The 20,144-nt window shown below is 41.1% G+C and overlaps 1 protein-coding gene across 1 annotated transcript in view; it reads right to left on the bottom strand.

Moving 5' to 3' along the window:
- The window catches only part of LOC139400756 (nebulin), an 83,870-nt gene that overhangs the window by 28,177 nt on the left and 35,549 nt on the right, over positions 1–20,144 (bottom strand). Inside the window, exons 72-116 of the mRNA XM_071145408.1 lie at positions 20,031–20,138; positions 19,625–19,936; positions 19,303–19,407; positions 19,013–19,111; positions 18,717–18,818; positions 18,330–18,437; positions 16,647–16,958; positions 16,209–16,313; positions 15,949–16,053; positions 15,625–15,729; positions 15,293–15,400; positions 14,050–14,160; positions 13,016–13,213; positions 12,752–12,856; positions 12,423–12,527; positions 12,198–12,302; positions 11,977–12,084; positions 11,669–11,782; positions 11,353–11,550; positions 10,837–10,941; positions 10,562–10,666; positions 10,182–10,289; positions 9,867–9,974; positions 9,449–9,556; positions 9,107–9,211; positions 8,778–8,882; positions 8,445–8,543; positions 8,185–8,289; positions 7,858–7,962; positions 7,560–7,664; positions 7,321–7,425; positions 6,957–7,061; positions 6,534–6,638; positions 6,235–6,339; positions 5,999–6,103; positions 5,467–5,568; positions 2,537–2,638; positions 2,189–2,296; positions 1,957–2,061; positions 1,625–1,729; positions 1,309–1,410; positions 1,052–1,156; positions 649–759; positions 363–473; positions 33–134 (exon numbers count right to left, since the gene is read on the bottom strand). Of these exons, the coding sequence (XP_071001509.1) occupies positions 33–134; positions 363–473; positions 649–759; positions 1,052–1,156; positions 1,309–1,410; positions 1,625–1,729; positions 1,957–2,061; positions 2,189–2,296; positions 2,537–2,638; positions 5,467–5,568; positions 5,999–6,103; positions 6,235–6,339; positions 6,534–6,638; positions 6,957–7,061; positions 7,321–7,425; positions 7,560–7,664; positions 7,858–7,962; positions 8,185–8,289; positions 8,445–8,543; positions 8,778–8,882; positions 9,107–9,211; positions 9,449–9,556; positions 9,867–9,974; positions 10,182–10,289; positions 10,562–10,666; positions 10,837–10,941; positions 11,353–11,550; positions 11,669–11,782; positions 11,977–12,084; positions 12,198–12,302; positions 12,423–12,527; positions 12,752–12,856; positions 13,016–13,213; positions 14,050–14,160; positions 15,293–15,400; positions 15,625–15,729; positions 15,949–16,053; positions 16,209–16,313; positions 16,647–16,958; positions 18,330–18,437; positions 18,717–18,818; positions 19,013–19,111; positions 19,303–19,407; positions 19,625–19,936; positions 20,031–20,138 (5,349 nt within the window). The remainder of the gene's footprint in view (positions 1–32; positions 135–362; positions 474–648; positions 760–1,051; positions 1,157–1,308; positions 1,411–1,624; positions 1,730–1,956; positions 2,062–2,188; positions 2,297–2,536; positions 2,639–5,466; positions 5,569–5,998; positions 6,104–6,234; positions 6,340–6,533; positions 6,639–6,956; positions 7,062–7,320; positions 7,426–7,559; positions 7,665–7,857; positions 7,963–8,184; positions 8,290–8,444; positions 8,544–8,777; positions 8,883–9,106; positions 9,212–9,448; positions 9,557–9,866; positions 9,975–10,181; positions 10,290–10,561; positions 10,667–10,836; positions 10,942–11,352; positions 11,551–11,668; positions 11,783–11,976; positions 12,085–12,197; positions 12,303–12,422; positions 12,528–12,751; positions 12,857–13,015; positions 13,214–14,049; positions 14,161–15,292; positions 15,401–15,624; positions 15,730–15,948; positions 16,054–16,208; positions 16,314–16,646; positions 16,959–18,329; positions 18,438–18,716; positions 18,819–19,012; positions 19,112–19,302; positions 19,408–19,624; positions 19,937–20,030; positions 20,139–20,144) is intronic.

Consider the following 20,144-nt stretch of genomic DNA (forward strand, 5'->3'; position numbering starts at 1 on the left):
TGTAGGCTATTCACAGTGTACTAAACACTCACATTGCTGGTGAGCTTGGAGGCCTGGGTGGCCTTCATGATGTCTGGGCGCATAGCCACAGAGGTGTAGTTGAGCTTGGCCTTAGCGCCTTGCCTGTAGGCAAACTAGAGATGGAGAGAGGAAAGAGTGAATCCCCCACATTGAAAGACTGATATTAAGGCATGACATAGAGAGTGAAAAACATAAAAGCCACTTTGTGACAACTGCTGATGTAAAAATTAATACTTGATTAATAACGACCAATTATATCAAGCAAGCATGAACTGTTGAATATCTTTAATATAGGAGATATAGTGATGTATTTTTCTAGAGGAGGATGGTTAGTGACTTACGTTGCTCTGATTCTTGGCTACGTCCATGGCGTGCTGCACATCGGGAGGCACACTCATGTTGTTGTACTTGGACTTGCCCTTCTCCTTCTCAAACTTCTTCTTGTACTGTTTCTGTGGACAAAATGGCAGAGACAAAAATGTCAAAGGTAACAAAAGGCTCAGGACTGTATAGTCTTGGGAAGTCTCATTCACTCTGTGTGAGAAATCTGGAAATGGAGGATCAAGCCTGTATACCAGCTCCAACTAAACAGCACCTCATCCAACTAAACAGAGAGTAAGGACTGACCTCGCTGACCAGTTTGCCCATGTCCTTGGCGTGGATGGTATCGCGGGTCGTGGGCAGAGTGTTGAATTTGCTGGTCTGATGCTCCATCTTGCTGGCCAGTTTGTATTTGCTCTGAGGAAAGGAAGAAAACAAACAACTAGTGTCTGACAGGAATCTGACTGGGTCTCGTACAAACAAAACTAACATAGTGTACAGTAGCTTCTTTCATTAAAACATGTGTTCTTGAAATATTTTGTAGCAAATTCCTTGTTCACCTATAAGATAAGGTCTATATTATGACATTTACGATCTATATATGATAACTATACTGTAGGTTAGTAAAGACAGCCAATCACTGGCAGTAATAAACATTACATAGTAAGTATCTGTAGTTATCATGTGTTTGATGTTTTCTGCTTCTTACCTCAGATGCCAGAATGCGCACTGACTTGGCATGAAGGTTAGCAGGAGTGTCCAGAACAGTCTTATACTGGCCTTTTGCCTTCTCAAACTTCTCTCTGTATTTCACCTGTTGGACAGAACAAAGCACAACAATTAACACAGGTTCTTTTTTTCTTAAGATTAAAATGTCATGTGTCAGAATAGAATAGAATCGGATAGAACAGAAAATAATAATTTTATTTTGATTGATGGGTGGCAGGTAAATGAACAACTACTCACATTGCTGAAATCAGCATTCTTCTTAGCCAGGATGGCTAACTTGTCGTCCACGATGGACATCACACAACCCTTCATCATCTCCTTGTCATACTTGTATTCAACCTGAGGACCGATAGATACACAACAGGGGTTGACAAGAGGTGCCATGTCAAAGATACAAGGTGTCAGTATAGAAACCTGGGATGGTGTTATGTGTGTAAGTCATGTACGTCGCTATTGTCTAGATTTGTTCTTCATGGACTCTTAGACGATTAGCCCCATTGTGGGCTAAAATACATCCAAACAAACAAACAAATGTCTGTAGTGCATCACTCACATCACTCTGCTGGATGTTGGCCTTGGCAGCGTGGACAAAGTCAGGTCTGTCGACAGTCCAGATCCACTTGTTTTTGGTGGCCTGGTACTTCTTCCTGTAGTCCAGCTGGAAGGAGACAAATCAGACAGGAACAGAACAGTGAGTGAGTGAAGGGCCTGTCTCAAGCAACCATTCAAGTGGGGTAGAACACATCAGGTATTATGCCTGTCCTTAACAAGCCACATTATTTTATTTTCATTCATTCATTCATTTATTCATTCATTTATTCAGAAGTGGCTTTCAGAAGTAAATGGATACAAGGAAAAGAGGAGTACTAGCAGAGAGAGGCTCACATTGCTGATGTTCTTGTAGGCTTCCTTGGCAGCGCGGATTTCAAAGGATTCAGGGTCCATGTTGATCTGGGCCTTGCTCCTCTCATACATCTCCTTGTACTTCAGCTGAGTGACAAAGGAGATAAAAACACACTCACATACAGTACCAGGGCTATGACTGTATCTGCCTCCATCTTAGAGTGAGTTGTGAGAGGGAAGGAAGGTGGCCATTTTGAGAGTGTAGAGTACATACCACGCTGGTGATCTCCTTGACCTTCTTCATGTGTGTGCTGTGTGGAGTGTCATGGCCCAGGGTGTAGCCCTTAGCCTTGTTCTTGTTATACTCCATCTTGTAGACATTCTGGAAAAAGTGATGAGAAAATGGTGCAAGTCTAAATGATTCACATATAGTGTTATGTAGATAAATGCACAGCAGTAAGGAAAGGACACATTTATTTATATTCTTTTATTATTTGGATATTTATTTATTTGTATATCTTTATTTTTGTAATAACTATTTATTTTTATAAGAGAGAAACAGTGACAACAATTGCAACAAAAAGTATCTTTAATTCAATGTTGTGTGGCCAAGTGAACTCACGTCTAATATGGCTTTGCTGCGTTTGTGGCTCTCATGCTCAGGTGTCTCCAGGATGGAGGTGAACTTGTTCTTAGCGCGCTCATACTGCGCCCTGTACTTCCACTGTGGTGATGGGGGCAGAACACAAGAGTTAGACACTCACACAGGAGACATTACTGTCAGATAAGTATAAATGTGTATATTATTAACAGTGTTTAAATTATCTATAGATTATCTATGTGCTTTGCATATTGATTTTCAGTAGGCTATATGAGATTATTTTACATGCCTTTATCCATTCTTGATCAAATGAAATGTATTTTCAAAGAAATGGTGATTCTGTGAAACAACTACAGCACATGTCAATGTAATGAATGAATGCAATAGGAAGACACCATGCAGAGGTTGGTACATGCTTAACGGAAACAGGTACCAAACTGAAATTATGTGGAAAGAGAGTTCCACAAATACACAGTTTGAGAACGAAAACAGAGACAAGGGATACGTGTTACCAATAGTCTGTTAGAGCACAGCCTGTCATTTTCTCATGGATGATTTTCTCCAGCTGACGTTTGATGTCCTGATCAGCTTGTCTGTTTCTACACTATGTCCTGATCAGCTTGTCTGTATCTACACTATGTCCTGATCAGCTTGTCTGTATCTACACTATGTCCTGATCAGCTTGTCTGTATCTACACTATGTCCTGATCAGCTTGTCTGTTTCTACACTATGTCCTGATCAGCTTGTCTGTATCTACACTATGTCCTGATCAGCTTGTCTGTTTCTACACTATGTCCTGATCAGCTTGTCTGTTTCTACATGATGTCCTGATCAGCTTGTCTGTATCTACACTATGTCCTGATCAGCTTGTCTGTTTCTACACTATGTTGTCTGTTTCTACATGATGTCCTGATCAGCTTGACACTATGTCCTGAGCTTGTCTGTATCTACACTATGTCCTGATCAGCTTATCTGTATCTACACTATGTCCTGATCAGCTTGTCTGTACACACTATGTCCTGATCAGCTTGTCTGTTTCTACACTATGTCCTGATCAGCTTGTCTGTTTCTACACTATGTCCTGATCAGCTTGTCTGTTTCTACACGATGTCCTGATCAGCTTGTCTGTTTCTACATGATGTCACTTGTCTGTTTCTATGATGTCCTGATCAGCTTGTCTGTTTCTACACAGCTTGTCTGTTTCTACACGATGTCCTGATCAGCTTGTCTGTTTCTGCTTGTCTGTATCTACACTATGTCCTGATCAGCTTGTCTGCATCTACACTATGTCCTGATCAGCTTGTCTGTAGTCCTGATCAGCTCTGTTTCTACACTATGTCCTGATCAGCTTGTCTGTTTCTACACGATGTCCTGATCAGCTTGTCTGTTTCTACATGATGTCCTGATCAGCTTGTCTGTTTCTACATGATGTCCTGATCAGCTTGTCTGTATCTACACTATGTCCTGATCAGCTTGTCTGTTTCTACACGATGTCCTGATCAGCTTGTCTGTTTCTACACGATGTCCTGATCAGCTTGTCTGTTTCTACATGATGTCCTGATCAGCTTGTCTGTATCTACACTATGTCCTGATCAGCTTGTCTGCATCTACACTATGTCCTGATCAGCTTGTCTATTTCTACACTATGTCCTGATCAGCTTGTCTGTATCTACACTATGTCCTGGTCAGCTTGTCTGTTTCTACACTATGTCCTGATCAGCTCGTCTGCATCTACACTATGTCCTGATCAGCTTGTCTGTTTCTACACTATGTCCTGCTGATGATAAATCTGGTGTGGATACATATTGAACATGAGTAATAATGGTAGTATTTTTTAAATTATCATTTGGATTTAGAATTTCAACTAAAATAAATGAAAATAAATCTATTGACTGTGTTCATAATTTGACGTAAAACATATTTCTAGACAGTTCAGTTTGTACTTGTGATGTGGGTTATAGGCAGATTAATTATAACTTGGGATAAGCTAGGTAGCTCGGGTTCTGAGATCAGTGAGGATTCAGGAGTGTTTATGAAGCAGCGGTGTGAGGGGAATGTGGGGCAGACAGAGGTGAGGTATTCTAGTCACTGGCCAATGAGAGTTCAGCATGGGTTTCCACAGCTACAGTTAGCGAGGGCTGAGCTGGGAAGACAACCGGAGGGAGTGAGAATTGGGAAAACTGGCATGGAGTGGACATTTTGAGGACTTTACGGGGTGAGGTCTACCGGGCCAATGGATGATTACCTTACACTGCGCGCTGGACTGGCAAATGGCGCTGAGGATGTCTGGACGAAGCAGCTCATTGCAGCCATTCTTTAGCAGCTCTTTAGCCCTGGACCTATATCTTTTCTGTCCACGGGGACACACACCAACAAACACACACAGCATGCAGAGGATGAGGACAGGGACAGTGGGACAGACAGGACGGAGTGGACAAGAGAGGAGCTCCCAAGATCCCAGGCGTGGAGTCTGAGTTGTGTCCTCCTGATTTGTGCCCTCAGAGTGAATCGCCCAGCTATATTAAACCTGGTTGAATTGGGTTCAATCAATCAATCAAATACGCCTTTTTATTAGATTTCATGGTTTTGACAATGCTGAATTTGTTTTTGACAATTGTCATGAAAACTGACATGAGAAAAGGGTTCAACCAAGTTTACGGGTTCAACACTGAGTGCACAGATCAAGGAAAGTGTAGCCGCTCACTCAAACCACCACAGAGGGCTATTTGAGTGGCAGAGTACGACACCTGTGGCGCAAGGAAAAAGACAGAGAGATAGAGAGAGAAGTGAACACGAATGATGACATCTTAGCCATGCGACTATGACCTCCGGAAACGCCTGCAGTCAGATGACCTCATGCGCCGGGCTCAGAAGCAAGCGTTCTGATAGGCCCAGAGTAGACGGAGGCGGACGGGGGCGGGACTCGGCAGCGGGCCAATCATAGCTTTACCTGGCTATTCTTGGCGTTCTCCTTAGCCAGGAGGTTTCTAGGATCATCCAACACACTGCTGTACTTATCCTTGGTCTTCTCATAGGCTGCTCTATAGCGCCTCTGCTCAGAATGTCAAAAAGTTAAAGACAACTGACAAACAAACAGTGATCTGCGACAGTCAGGAATTAAGAAGACTACCAGGAAAGAAAGTCAAGGTTAATAGCATGTGATAAATAGAGGAATGAACCGCAGACAAGAGAAACTTGAGTGACAACGACACAGTATTGTGGCTAGGACCACCACAGGAAGAAGGATGGTGCATTCATCACCATTTACAGTACATCTACTAAATGTTATGAACTAAACATGATCATCTGTTACCCTCAAAGCTGAGAATCCAAATGAGATAGAAAGAGAACACATGTTATACTCATTACTGTATCTGGTTTTCATAAGGTCGTTTAAATAAGATGAAATATATCCAGTATATCCAAATTAAAACCGACATGAGTTTGCATAAATGTGTTCCAAAAGTGCAGGTGTGACTTACTTCGTTGATGATAATGGAGGCATTCTTGGCGGCCTGGAAGAATGGAGTATCACTTGTGTACTTGAACTGGTGTCTGTTCTTCTCAAAAGTTGCTTTGTAGAGTCTCTGTTTTCAAAGGAGAAGAGGGAAAAGAAGAGGAGAAAAGAGCTTTTGTGGATATGAGAAGAGAAAGATAACATCTGAGAATGGTCTTATTGAATTTGTAGTGGTCAATTCTTTCTTTCCTAAATTCTTACCTCACTGTAGAGGCTTTTGTTCTTCTCAGCCTGGACCATCTCAGGTCTGTCCCACACGTAGCAGCCAATACCCTTCAGCCAATCCAGGTCCTCCTTGTACTTGACCTAATGTTAGGCAGATACATTCATGTTTTGGGTCACGGAAAAACATACAGGTTAAAGTATTCTAATACGCTGAAATGGACAATGCAATCTCTCTATGGTAAACTACACATTGTAAGCACTGGAATGTATTGGAATTGACAATACAGTGATTCTGCTGCGAGGGTATTTTCAGATGTTAACTTGACACCACTCACGTTGCTGACGTTATCATAGATGACTTTGCTGTGGAAGAACTCGGGACGGTCGGGGATGGATCTCCACGTACCCAGAGTGTTGTTGTACTTCTCTCTGTATTTGACCTGTGTGAAGGAGAGAGAGAATTGTCTTTTATCTGTATGATAACATATGTGTATACAGTATTTCATCTGTGTGAAGACAGAGAAGTGTCCTTTATCTGTATGATAACATACATACAGTGTTTGGCAAAAACCACATACCAAATGGAGTCCATTTAATATACCAAATAATCCTATTGGGTGGCTCTGAGCCAGCAGGCAAAGCTGGTTGAAACGACTTCCTTAAAACACAGATTACTGTTCGTAAACTGGTTGTAGGGATGTCATTTCAACCAGTTTTTGTCGCTGGGGAGATCTCGTCTAATTGGCTGACACACTGACCTCGCTGATGTCATCGGTGACCCTGCGGTGACACACGATGTCCAGGGCATCCTTGACGCTGTGGTAGTGACCCTTGGCCTGCTCAAAGCTCTCCTTGTAGCGCAGCTAGAGAGAGAGAGAGAGAGAGAGAGAGAGAGAGAGAGAGAGAGAGAGAGAGAGAGAGAGAGAGAGAGAGAGAGAGAGAGAGAGAGAGATAGAGAGAGAGAGAGAGAGAGAGAGAGAGAGAGAGAGAGAGAGAGAGAGAGAAAGAGAGAGAGAGAGAGAGAGAGAGAGAGTTGTACATAGGTCAGTCATTTGGAAGAAGGACAACTTAAAGACCAAAGACAGTAGAGGCGGAGGAGGGATCACCAGAGAGCATACTCACATCACTGGACTGTAGGTAGGCCTTCTTGGCCCGGACCAGGATGGGTGTGTCATGGATGCTGGTGTACTTGTGCTTCATCTTCTCATACTGATCTTTGTATTTGATCTGGGAGAAGAAACAGGAGAAACTGTGTTAGAGCAGTGGTGAAGGGCAAAAACTATGGTATCATACTGGGACATAAGAAGGGCAATATAGTGGTGATAGAGGAATGTTGGAGAAATGACATTGGAAAGACTTACCTCGCTGAAGACCACCTTCATAGCCCTGGCGTGGTCCATTATGGGGGTGTTGATCTCCGGAGTGAAGTGGGCTCTCTCCTTGGAGGCCAGGTCAGTATACATAAACTGTAATTAACATTAACAGAAACGTCAGAAATCTATTTCTTTGTACCTTTTTGTCATTGTTGTGCTTTAAGTTGGCATCAATAGAAATCTTAACACAGCTATCAGTCCTCCAAAGAGTTAAGCAGGTTTAATGTATCTGTGAGAGCTAAGATGAAACACAAAAAAAAGCTGTGGGCATCTCCTTTTGACTTGCCTTGTTGCTGAGCTGTTGGGCCCATTTGACTCTCTGGACCTCAAGGGAGTCCAGGGTGGTGGTGCACTTGCTCTTCTCCACATTGCCTTTGGCTCTGTACTTCAGCTGAGGACGAGAGGTTAAAGGTTAACACTGCCAATTCAGACAGAAAGACAGAACTGAGTCTCCAACAAGCATCAACCTCGTATATTGGCAGTTAATGGACGTTTTACTGTATTGTGTTAATATATATTGTACTGTATATTATAACATTATATAATAATATATATATATATATATATATATATGTGGAAAATGGTGGGAGATATGATAGTGAAGATGACTCACGTTGCTCATGTGGGTCTTGAGCTCAGTGATGCGCTGGTACTCTGGTGTGCCCAGGACCACAGTAAAGTTGGCACGGTTCTTCTTTGCCTCAACATCATAGTTGGCCTGTTTTGGGGAGATAAATTAATATGGATTAGCAGATGTATTATGAGCTTAGTATAGACATATTATTTACAGTATTTGCAGATTGTGTATACTTAGCTCCTTTGATTGCTGATTGAAGCCATGATAAAATGAAATAGAAAGGAAAGGCCATCTACCCTGAACTTGCTAATGTTGCGGACAGTGACCATCTCAGGTGTGTCATACATGAAGCAGCCAACGCCTCTCAGCCACAGAAGGTCCTCCTTGTATCTCAGCTGGTGATGGAAACAGAGACAGACAATGGTTACTGTATAATCATTCAAAAAGGCATGGAGGGATTTGGTAAAGTAACAATAACCTATCAATGAAATTCTTCCCGTATCCTCACTGAAGTTAACTTAAGTTTTCATTGAAAAAAACATATTTCATTGGTTGTATAGCCTACATATTGCATGTTTCAGAAGTTGCTTGGCTGCATTGTTTTGAGTGAATGTTTTTGGGCGACGTACGTCACTGGTGATCTCGTTGACGTGGTTACAGTGTATCATCTGGGGAGTGATGCCCATGGGGATCATGGTGCCTCTGTTGGCGAAGTACTTCTCCTTGTAACACAACTTCACGGAACAAAGGGAGACACACAGTACTTAGAACACGTGGCAAACTTCACAGCAAAGAGAACAAACAAATCAAATAGTTTTGAAAAGAAGTGTATGAATGAAAACAGAGATAGTCATGATGGAATTAGTCTTGTAGCAAGCATCAACACTAAGTAATAGTAACAAACATCAATGACAATAGTCTAGGAGTGATAATGACAGGATGACTAAAGGTCACGTACGTCGCTGACGGCCTTCTGGGTCATCTTGACCTGTCTGATCTCAGGTGTGTCGTAGGTGCTGTGGACCTTATCCTTCTCCTTCTCATACAGCTCACGGTACAGACGCTGGGACAGACAGATGGAGAGGGGAAATAACATCACCACTACGCCCCAAATAATCATTTTAATGATGCCCACATTCCAGGGTCTTGGACTGTACACAGCTGTAATGACTCAACATCTTTCAAGGGACTCATAACAAATAGCCACATAGATGGATCATCAATCAAATTCAATAATTTGAATCAATTATGATATTTTTCCAATTACTGGGGGTAGAGGAGAAGACGTTTGTAATCTTACCGGGTTGGTGACCTTGTTGGCGTTCCTGATGTTGACGAAGCTGACACCTTCTGGGTCTAGGGTGTAGTTCGTAGCCTTTGACTTTTCATAGTCATTCTTGTACTTCACCTACACAACACAACAGAATTCCACGTGTGAGTTCCTACCATAGAGATATGATATATAACATTTTATGGTAACTACATCTACAGGCTTCCTTCTACTTCACCTAGCTACAGTACAGAAGACAGTGCGTGCCTCTCGTAACTGAACGTTTGCATCTGAATAGATTTTTTGGTGTGATAATTACCTCAATGAGATTCTTAATGGTTCATATTTTATACACAAGGTGGGTTTTTTTTCTCTATTTTGGGGGGGACGGTTCAAGTAAAAAAAAACGAATAGATGAACATTGAATAAAGTGTTGTGTCTTTCTTACGCTGCTGACAACGATGGTGTTGTGCTGAGCCTGCTTCATGAGAGGATTGTCGTGGGGTAGAGAGTAGCCAGTAGGCATGAAGTTCTTGTTGGCCTCTTTGTAGAAGTTCTGAGGAGAATCATGAGAGAGGAAAAACGGAAGGACATAAGATATGAGAATCATAATAAAACGAGCATATTTTACTTCTATAAACAGTGAGGGAGTAGTTACTATTTTAGGCGTTTTTGAAAGTTACGAGTGAGTATGTTTTGTAAGAGTGTACTTAAAGTAAAGAAATGATCCCCAAAAAAGAAGTGAGGATGGACGATATCTTACATTACTCTGGTTGTAGTTGGCCAGGCGTGCCCTCTCTGTGTCAACGGTGACAGCGGGGGAGGAGTTAGTTCCCTTGACATTGGTGACGTAGTCATTACGATAGCGGAGCTGAGAACATGAGAGGAGAAAACTTCATATGCTCCATCATGAAAATATTTATATATATATATATATATATATATATATATATATATATATATATATTCAATTTTTTTGTTTAGTTTATTGAGACAGTTGGATATACAGGGGAGACAGAGTAGGGAAGAGAAACAGTACAAAAATGAGAGCCTGGACCAGGAAGTGAACTCTGATTAAATAAGGGTTAAATAAAACAACAAGATGGTGACAGAAAAAGAAGAAGCTTTAGCGACAGTACTCACATCACTCAGGTTCTGAGCACTCTGTTTGGCTGTTTCATAGGTAGGAGTGTCGATGACCATAGAGTACTCCTTGAATGCCTCAATGCCCTTGGCTCTGTACTTGTTCTGAAAGACAAGAACAAACACACAAATACATCCACATCAATGTCCACATCTGTGGAGAGAATAATTTCCCTCTAGTCATTAGATTAAGAGAGGATAGAAGAGGAGAGGAGAGGAGAGGAGAGGAGAGGAGAGGAGGAAAGATAGGTGAGAGGCATGGGGAGGGAGTTTACCTCGCTCTGCAGGTTGTCAGCAGCCTTGACGCGCAAGATCTCAGGGGTGTCCCAAGCATAGCAGCCAATTCCCTTCAGCCAGTTCAGGTCATCCTTGTAGAAGACCTGGGGAGCCACAGGAAAGTTATAGAAGTCAAAAGGACAAGCAAGAAGAAGTACAGCATTTGGGAACTATAACTTTGAACTACCTAATATAACTATATATAACTATGTCACAATAGTTTAGAAGTAATCAGCAATATTAGTTACTTTTTCTGACACTACCGGATCCTAAATAAATTACTATAACCCAAATTTAAAGAAAATAAAAGTCCTCTAGGTCTACCCGAAGAACATTTCATATATATGTTATTATAAACAACAATATTGTTTATAATAAGTAAGGAAAAAAAGTGAATTCAATTGAATCATTTAACTTCACATGAAACTGTGATTAAATGCAATGTGAAAATCCAATATATACAGTTTTCCACATAAAGAAAGTTTATTAAAATATTAAAAGTTTGGATGACTCACGTCGCTGAGCTGCTCGTTGACCTTGCGTGCCTGGGCGTACACCTGCATATCAGGCATACAGATCCACTGGTGCAGGTACTTCCTGTAACCGATCTCACTGACATGGTTCTGAGTTTGACGGGCTGACAAGACATGTAGCATGTCTGGAGGGATGTGGTTCTTGGCCTTGGTCTTCTCATAGTCTGCCTTGTACAAGCGCTACATGTAGGGAGGGTACATAAACCATTATGTTATCATGTGTGTGTACATTTCCATTGATTTAAGATCAATGTGTTTGACTGCCATATGGAAGACAGTAAAGAGGCGATAGACTTACGTCAAGACCCATCTGTCCGGCTTTGATGCAGCGGAGAGTTTGTGGGTCGTCCTCCAGGGACTTGGGCAGACTGTAGAGGGACTTGAACCTCTCATAATCCTCCCTGTATTTGATCTATAGGGGAGGACATCATATGGGTAGGTTTGGGTAGTGGGCTTTGACAATGTACAATGCAACTTTTACGTATGTGACGACTGATAATCCTAAACAACAAGTTCAAGCAAATGAGGAACATCAAAAGTCAAAAGGGTCTTAGACTATAACGGGTGATAAGTTGGGTGATAAGTTGGGTGATAAGTTGAACTCACACTGCTGAGGATGACCTTCTGTTGTTTGGCGTGTTTCATGGCGTGGGAGTCTGATGGCAGCGTGTAACCCTTAGTCTTGATCTGGTCCCAGGCAGATGTATACGTTTTCTAGACGACACAAAAGAAAACATAAACATCATAAATGAAGCATTTCAATCCTAATAGGTAAACATGACAGTATTTGGAGACACAGTGTACGTCTACAGTAGAGCCACACTTACGGTGCTGTAGATGTGCTTCAGGTTGGCGTAGCGTACGTAGTCGTAGGTATCCAGAATTGTGGTATACATATGTTTTTCCTTATGGTAAGCCTCCCTGTAGTTCAGCTGTTGAGATAAAGAGCATATGTTTTGATACAACGCGGGTTTTATACATTTCTATACTATTAAGACGTGATGTGTAGTATAGTATAGTATTTATTTCTGTACAATACATCTGACACTCACATCACTGGCCCAGGTGTGACCCAGGATAGCAGTCACATAGGCAGGGGTGTCTGTCACGATGGAGTAGTTGTTGAATTCCTTCTTACCCTCCTCTTTGTATTTGAGCTGCAAGAAAACAAATGCAGAGGGTTAATAAACCATAGTCCCCATGCAGGAATACTCCTTTTGAAGTAGTCTCTATCACTATTCTTTTTGATTGTCTTTAAGTATTTTTATGATAAAATATATATGTATTTATCCATTTATGATAGACTGGTATTCAATCAATAACAAACAAAAGACTAGGTAAATCATTGGTATAAATGACAGTAAGTTATCTTGCTACTCACCTCGCTCTGCAGCAGGTAGGCATTCTTGGCGCGGACAATCTCAGGTGTGTCCCAGACATAGCAACCAATACCCTTCATCCAGTTCAGGTCATCTTTGTAGTACACCTAGCAAACAGATAGACAATACCACAATGCAGAGTTCAGATAGTTGGATTTGATATGATTTTACAAATACTGTGATAGTGTGGGGTAGTGTAGCCAACTAAAGATGTGTTGTGTCCTTTTGCGAAATTCACTTTCAAATCTATTAATCTTGAAACGTACATCGCTCAGGATCTCGTTGTTCTTGCGGGCTCTGATAGCGTCCTCCTGTTCGGGGTGGCAGGTCCAGTTGTGCAGGTAGGTGCGGTACAGCACATCACTGAGCATGTCCTGAGACCTCTTAGCCACCACGTTGGGAATGATGTCAGCGGGGATGTGGTTCTTGATCTTGTTGGTGTTATATTCCTTCTGGTAATCCCTCTGGAAGAAAGAACAGTGCACTGTGTGGATTATTTTCAAATCAAATGAAAGTGTATTTGTCCTATGCACGTGTTGTACAGAGTACAATTAAATGCTTACATGCATGTTCACCTCTCTACATTGCAACAACAAAATAAGAATATACGTAAGTAAAACAATATTAAATGGAAGAAAAATAAATAAATAGAAGAACACGATAGAATTATACATAGGAAAGCATATCTAAAGAGTAAATAAGGCATATTCCAACAGAGTATCTTTTAAAACGTTTATTTATACAGGTAAGTCATTTAAGAACAAATTCTTAATGGTGAGATGCTGTTGTAGCGACCGGATTATCATGTGTGTGATTTACTAGATTATGCTGTGTAGGTTATCAGTATAATATATTTTACTAGATATACTGTAGATGTACTACAGTATTATAGCAGTATTATATCTTACTAGATATACTGGAGATATACTAAAGAATTATAGCAGTATTAGATCTTACCAGATATAGTGTAGATATACTATAGTAATACAGCAGTATCATATCTTACTAGATATAGTGTAGATATACTATAGTAATATAGCAGTATCATATCTTACTAGATATAGTGTAGATATACTATAGTAATACAGCAGTATCATATCTTACTAGATATAGTGTAGATATACTATAGTAATATAGCAGTATCATATCTTACTAGATATAGTGTAGATATACTATTGTATTATAGCAGTATTATATCTTACTAGATATAGTGTAGATATACTATTGTATTATAGCAGTATTATATCTTACTAGATATAGTGTAGATATACTATAGTAATATAGCAGTATCATATCTTACCAGGCCCTTCTGTTTCTCCTGTTCTCCACAGCGCATCACCTCAGGGAAGTCCACCAGGGTGCCAGCCAGGTAGTGGCCCTTGGCCTTCTCATGGGCGTCATGGTACTTAGCCTGAAAGGTTTCAGTTTCAAATAAAAAAATAATATTGTCATCAATGATTGCAGGGAGTAAAGAGCTCCGTTATCACAACAACATATGCAACCACTAGCAGTTACTTAAGCAATAAGGCCTGAGGGGGTGTGGCATATGGCCAATATACCACGGTTAAGGGCTGTTCTTAGGCACGATGCAACCCCTGAAACCTTATTGCTATTATAAACTGGTTACCAATGTAATTAGAGCAGTAAAAATAAATGTTTTGTCATACCCGTGGTATACTTATATACCACGGCTGTCAGCCAATCAGCATTCATGGCTCAAACCACCCAGTTTATACGATTGTTTGTAATAATCATCATATTCTTTATAGTTAATAATTTAACAAACACACATTTAACTATCTGAATTAGATTTAATAGTACTAAAGTCCGTTGTGTCCTTTGCTCTTTAAGTATTATATATATCTTATAGTAATAATCATCATATTCTTTATAGTTAATCATTTAACAAACATACATTTAACTATCTGAATTAGATGTAATAGTACTAAAGTCTGTTGTGTCCGTTGTTCTTTAAGTATTATATATATCTTATTGTCACGACTTCTGCCAAAGTCGGTCCCTCTCCTTGTTCGGGCGGTGTTCGGCGGTCGACGTCACCGGTCTTCTAGCCATCACTGATCCATTTTTCATTTGTTTTGTCTTGTTTTCCCACACACCTGTTTTTCATTCCCTCATTACATGTTGTGTATTTAACCCTTTGTTCCCCCCATGTCTTTGTGCAGAATTGTTTATTGTAAGTGCTTGTGCACATGATGACCGGTACGCAAAGGGTCTTTTATACTCATGTCTTGTTACTCTTTATGCCGTTGGTTTTGCTATTAAACTGCTTCGGCTATTACTTAGTGCTCTGCTCTCCTGCGTCAGACTTCCCTGCCACGGGTTACGCACCCCTTACACTTATCAAATCAAATCAAATGTATTTATATAGCCCTTCGTACATCAGCTGATATCTCAAAGTGCTGTACAGAAACCCAGCCTAAAACAGCCCAAACAGCAAGCAATGCAGGTGTAGAAGCATATTCTTTATAGTTAATCATAATATTTGTATTGTTGATTGTCAAGAGGATGTAAATTAGACTCACGTCACTGACGATCTCCCTGTTCTTCTTGGCTCCGACTACTGGAATGTACTGAGGGTCGAGCTGGTAACCAGTGGCTTTGCTTTCGTCCCAGGCAAGTTTGTAGTATTTCTACAAATGAAATTACATCAAAACAATCCTCAATGTCAAAATCAGAAGTTACAGATAAAACTTTTTTTTTTAAATAACGTCATCATTATAAAATGTATTAGTTTCAACAATATTATTACAATTATTATCAACATTATAAAAAATATAATTGCATATAAAATTTGACATTTGTGCAGATAGGTGTTCCTATGAAGACCAAATCATATGGATGTAGAGTACTTTACCTCACTGATGACCTTGGCGACCTCTCTGCTATGGGCCAGCTGGGGTGTGTCCTCTGAGCCAATGTACTTGCCCTTCTCTGCGTTGAAGGTCTCCTTGTACTTCAGCTTTACAACAGAAGGACATATAGGCACAGGTCATGATCAAATCGAAACAACCCACACAACACGACATCCTCACGTTTCTCTAAGCTTAGGTATGGGTCAAAGGCTATCTGAAACAGAGAAAACGTGCATCCAACAAAAGAGACATCCAAAGACTGTACGTCGTGTTTTGGCTTTTCTTAACATACTGTATAAGCTAAACTAGTAAAATGATTCACTCACATCACTGAGGTTAAAAGCATTGATGGTGGCCAGGATAATCTCAGGACGATCCACGATGTGTGTGTATTTGGCAAAGTTGTCCTTGGCATCCTTCTTGTAAAGCCTCTGCAAAAAGACAGTAGAGAGGGAGACGTGGTAAGAATTCCCTGAAGGGTAGCAAACACATGCAGTACTAATGACTGACATTTGAGGAGCAGAATGTGCCCAATGAAACCAATAACCACATCAAAAACAGCATGGATACAGATAGAGGAGCTTACCTCGTTCATGATCTTCTGGGCATTCCTAACTTTGACGTGATCGACGCAGTCTGCAGCCATCCATCCACAGCCACGGAGCCATTCCAGATCGGCCTTGTAGACAAACTGCAGACAGACAGAGGAGAGTTAGACAAACCATCATTTTATCTCAAGGTATTTTCCTGATTTTATTAGAGAGAGAGAGAGAGAGAGAGCGGGGGTGAGAAAGAGAGAGAGGTGGGGAGAGAAGAGAGAGAGGTGGGGCAAGAGAGACAGAGAGAGAGAGAGAGAGAGAGAGAGAGAGAGAGAGAGAGAGAGAGAGAGAGAGAGAGAGGTGGGGAGAGGGGGTGGGGCAAGAGAGACAGAGAGAGAGGAGAGAGGAGAGAGAGAGAGAGCGGGGGTGAGAGAGATGGGGCAAGAGAGACAGAGAGAGAGAGAGAGAGGAGATATTCTACTCACGTCACTCTGAAGGTCGTACGCTTTGCGGGCCTGTTTGACGTCAGTGGAGTCTGGCAGACAGGTCCAGTTGTGTAGATGGGTCCTGTAATGTTTGTCATTGACCTGGACCTGGCATTTCTTGGCCAGCTCGAAAGACAGCATGTCCACTGGCAGATGGAACTTGGTCTTGGACTTATTGAAGTCTTTCTTGTACAGGGCATCAGAGGCGATCTTGGCTGAGTTCAGAGCCAGCATGAGCAGAGGGTCATCCTCGACGCAGCGGGCTCCAATGTGATGGCCAGCCTGCTTACGGTATTCTGCCTTGTATTTGTGCTGTGAAAGAGAACAAGCAAGTGTCAAAGTATTGTATTTGGTACAAGAAATATACTTGCTGGTGACCTTCAATAAAATTTGGCAATGAATGGATGCCTGAAGAACAATTTTTTTAATTTTTTATTTTACCTTTATTTAACTAGGCAAGTCAGTTAAGAACAAATTGTTATTTTCAATGACGGCCTAGGAACAGTGGGTTAAATGCCTGTTCAGGGGCAGAACAAAAGATTTGTACCTTGTCAGCTCGGGGATTTGAACTTGCAACCTTTCAGTTATTAGTCCAACACTCTAAACACTAGACCAAACTACTTGCCGTCACGTTGGACACAGCCCTATCCTGGTTTGAGCATATAGATAACATTGTCATTAAAATGGGTAAGGGCATTTCTATAACAAGAAAATGTTCTGAGTATTTAATATCCAGCATTTTGAATCAGGTGATTTCATTTTTGTTCCTGTCACACTTAGAGTACTGTTCAGCCCCTAAAAAACAGGGCTGCCAGATTAGCTCTTCATTGTTCTATCCATATATATATATATATTTTTTTTTTAAAGGAATGCATTCATCTCTCATGGCTTCTTGTTGAAAGCAAATTACTAGCAGTCTTTTGAATTTCTTGAGGAACGTAATATTTTTCAAGACACCAAAGTACTTTTTATACAAATTAGTGTATACCAGCAACAAACATAACCACCAAACCACACAGGCAAGTTTAGGTAATCTGATAACCCCCAGACCAAGGACAAATCTCCTCATATCTACAGTAATTTACAGAGCCATCACTGAATGGAATTCTTAACCAACTCACATTTCTCAGGAGACAAAAGTAAATAAAACAATAAAAGAACATCTAATACGATGCACCATATGACTGGACAGAGACTTATTCTGAAGAGCTTCTACTGTATTACCTGTCAGGTATTTGAATTGTCTACAATGTCGAAGTCATAACAAACTTGTTGAGTGTCGGTTATGTCTTAATGTAAATCGTAATTGTTTGTAATGTCTTTTTAGGTCTGTGTTGGACCCCAGGAAGATTAGCTGACATCATGGTGTCCGCTAATGGGGATCCTAATAAAATGATCAAATTAAATTCAAAGTGCCATACTTAGTGGGATTTAATTTACTGTTTATTCATACATACTGCAATAGAGATCTAAGCATTTAGAATTAAAATGGTATTGAGTGAATGGATATTTTGAGGCACTTAAACACTACAAAGTTAGGAACTTAAGTAAATGATGTAGTTAATGTTATCTTTATCAGGAGTGAACGGACACTTACTGTTCCATTACATTTTCATTCAGATGAGATAAGTATTTTTGACCTCAATAACCTGTTAAAATAAAGGTGAAAACGGTGATACTCACATCGCTCTGGACTTTATTGTTGTGGATGCACTGCTTGATGGGAACAGCATCTCCGGGCATGAAGAAGCCGGTGGCTTTGACCTTATCCCAGTCCTTGGTGTACAGTTTCTGTGAAAGGGTAAGATAGACAGGACCGTAAATTACAGGAAGTAATGGTACAATTTTGTGACTACACCACGTCGTATGAGCATTTCTTCTTCGAGTTCCCCTCTACCTTCAGTATTGTTGAAGATTTATTCAGACTGGAAAAGGCAATTTGAGCTTTTCAAATGTCTGAGCACCCTGATCAAATCAAATCGAATGTTATTGGTCACATACACATATTTAGCAGATGTTATTGCAGGTGTAGGGAAAGGCTTGATGTAAAAGAAAGAAGAGTTAACTTACTGGATGGAGATTCTTGGCCACCTCTCTTGCTGTTGCCAGTACTGGGGTGTCTGTGATTGTGTACTTAGTCTTCTCTGTGTGCCAGAGTGCACGGTAATTAGCCTGCACAAAATCAAAACACAAAAGCAATTGACTAGTATTGTACTTATGATGATTATTATTGGCTCTATTAAGAGTTGCTTCAATAGTCCAACGTTTTTACTTCATCATTCTGATAGCCATTCCCCACAGAAAAAAAACATTGTGATTCTTTCATGTGTTGTAACATGTAAGAATTGGCCCATGTCCCCACCCACCTCATTGAGGATATCTGCCGCGTTCTTAGCGCAAACCAGGTCCATTCGGTCCACAGGAGCCGTGAACATCTGCTGATCCAACTTGACCCGGTAACCTCTCTGCAAGACAACATCGGCAACAACAGTCAAACCAACATCAAGCTTCAATCAATTTCATTGCATATGAACCTTTTTCTGTCCACAATTAAAATGACCAGGTAGACGACAGACGCTTGGTGGCATATATTACTGTTAAATTATTATCAAGTTCACATATGAACTTGTTACATGACATATATTATATGACTTACGTCAGCCAGGACCGCTTGGGCGCGTTTCACTTTCAACACCTCCACAGACTCATGGGGGTTCCAACCACATCCCCTGAGCCACTCCAGATCAGCCTTGTACACCGCCTGGGAGAAGACAACAGGGTGTTTGTATTGGCATAGGGGTCAACGTGACATTAAATACTGATTGCCTTTCCCAGATACGACTGAACAGAGGGTTAAAATCAACAAAGATGTATGCGATAAGGATGTCTCTGAAATCCTCTCAGGCGAATATAGCACATAAAACATTATCATGACCATATAATTACAATATGATAGAGGGATAAAAAGAGGAACTCACATCGCTCTGCAGATCATAGGTTTTCCTGGCCTGGACGACATCAGTGGAGTCTGGCAGACAGGTCCAGTTGTGCAGGCGAGTTCTGTAGTTGAAGTCGTTGACCTGGACCTGGCATTTCTTGGCCAGTTCAATGGTCAGCATGTCGACTGGGAGGTGGAACTTGGTCTTGGACTTGTTGAAGTCCTTCTTGTACAGGGCATCACTGGCAATTTTGGCTGAGTTCAGAGCCAACATGATCAGAGGGTCATCATTGACGCTGAGGGCTCCAATGTGGTGGCCAACCTGCTTGCGGTAGCCCTCGTGGTATTTGTACTGAGTGAACACAGGGGGGGATCAGAGAGTTAATTCCACTGACTCCATTGAATCAAGTGACCTAAATGAAATGGACGCAGTTATTTTCTCTTACGTCGCTGATGATGTCTCTAGATTTCCTGGCCTTCAGCACAGCGATGGCGTCCTCCTTGATGTGGTATCCCTTAGCCTTGTCAGCATCCCAATCCTTAGTGTACAGTTTCTGTGA

This window comes from Oncorhynchus clarkii, chromosome 3, assembly GCF_045791955.1.
Source record: "Oncorhynchus clarkii lewisi isolate Uvic-CL-2024 chromosome 3, UVic_Ocla_1.0, whole genome shotgun sequence".
Lineage (NCBI taxonomy): Eukaryota > Metazoa > Chordata > Actinopteri > Salmoniformes > Salmonidae > Oncorhynchus > Oncorhynchus clarkii.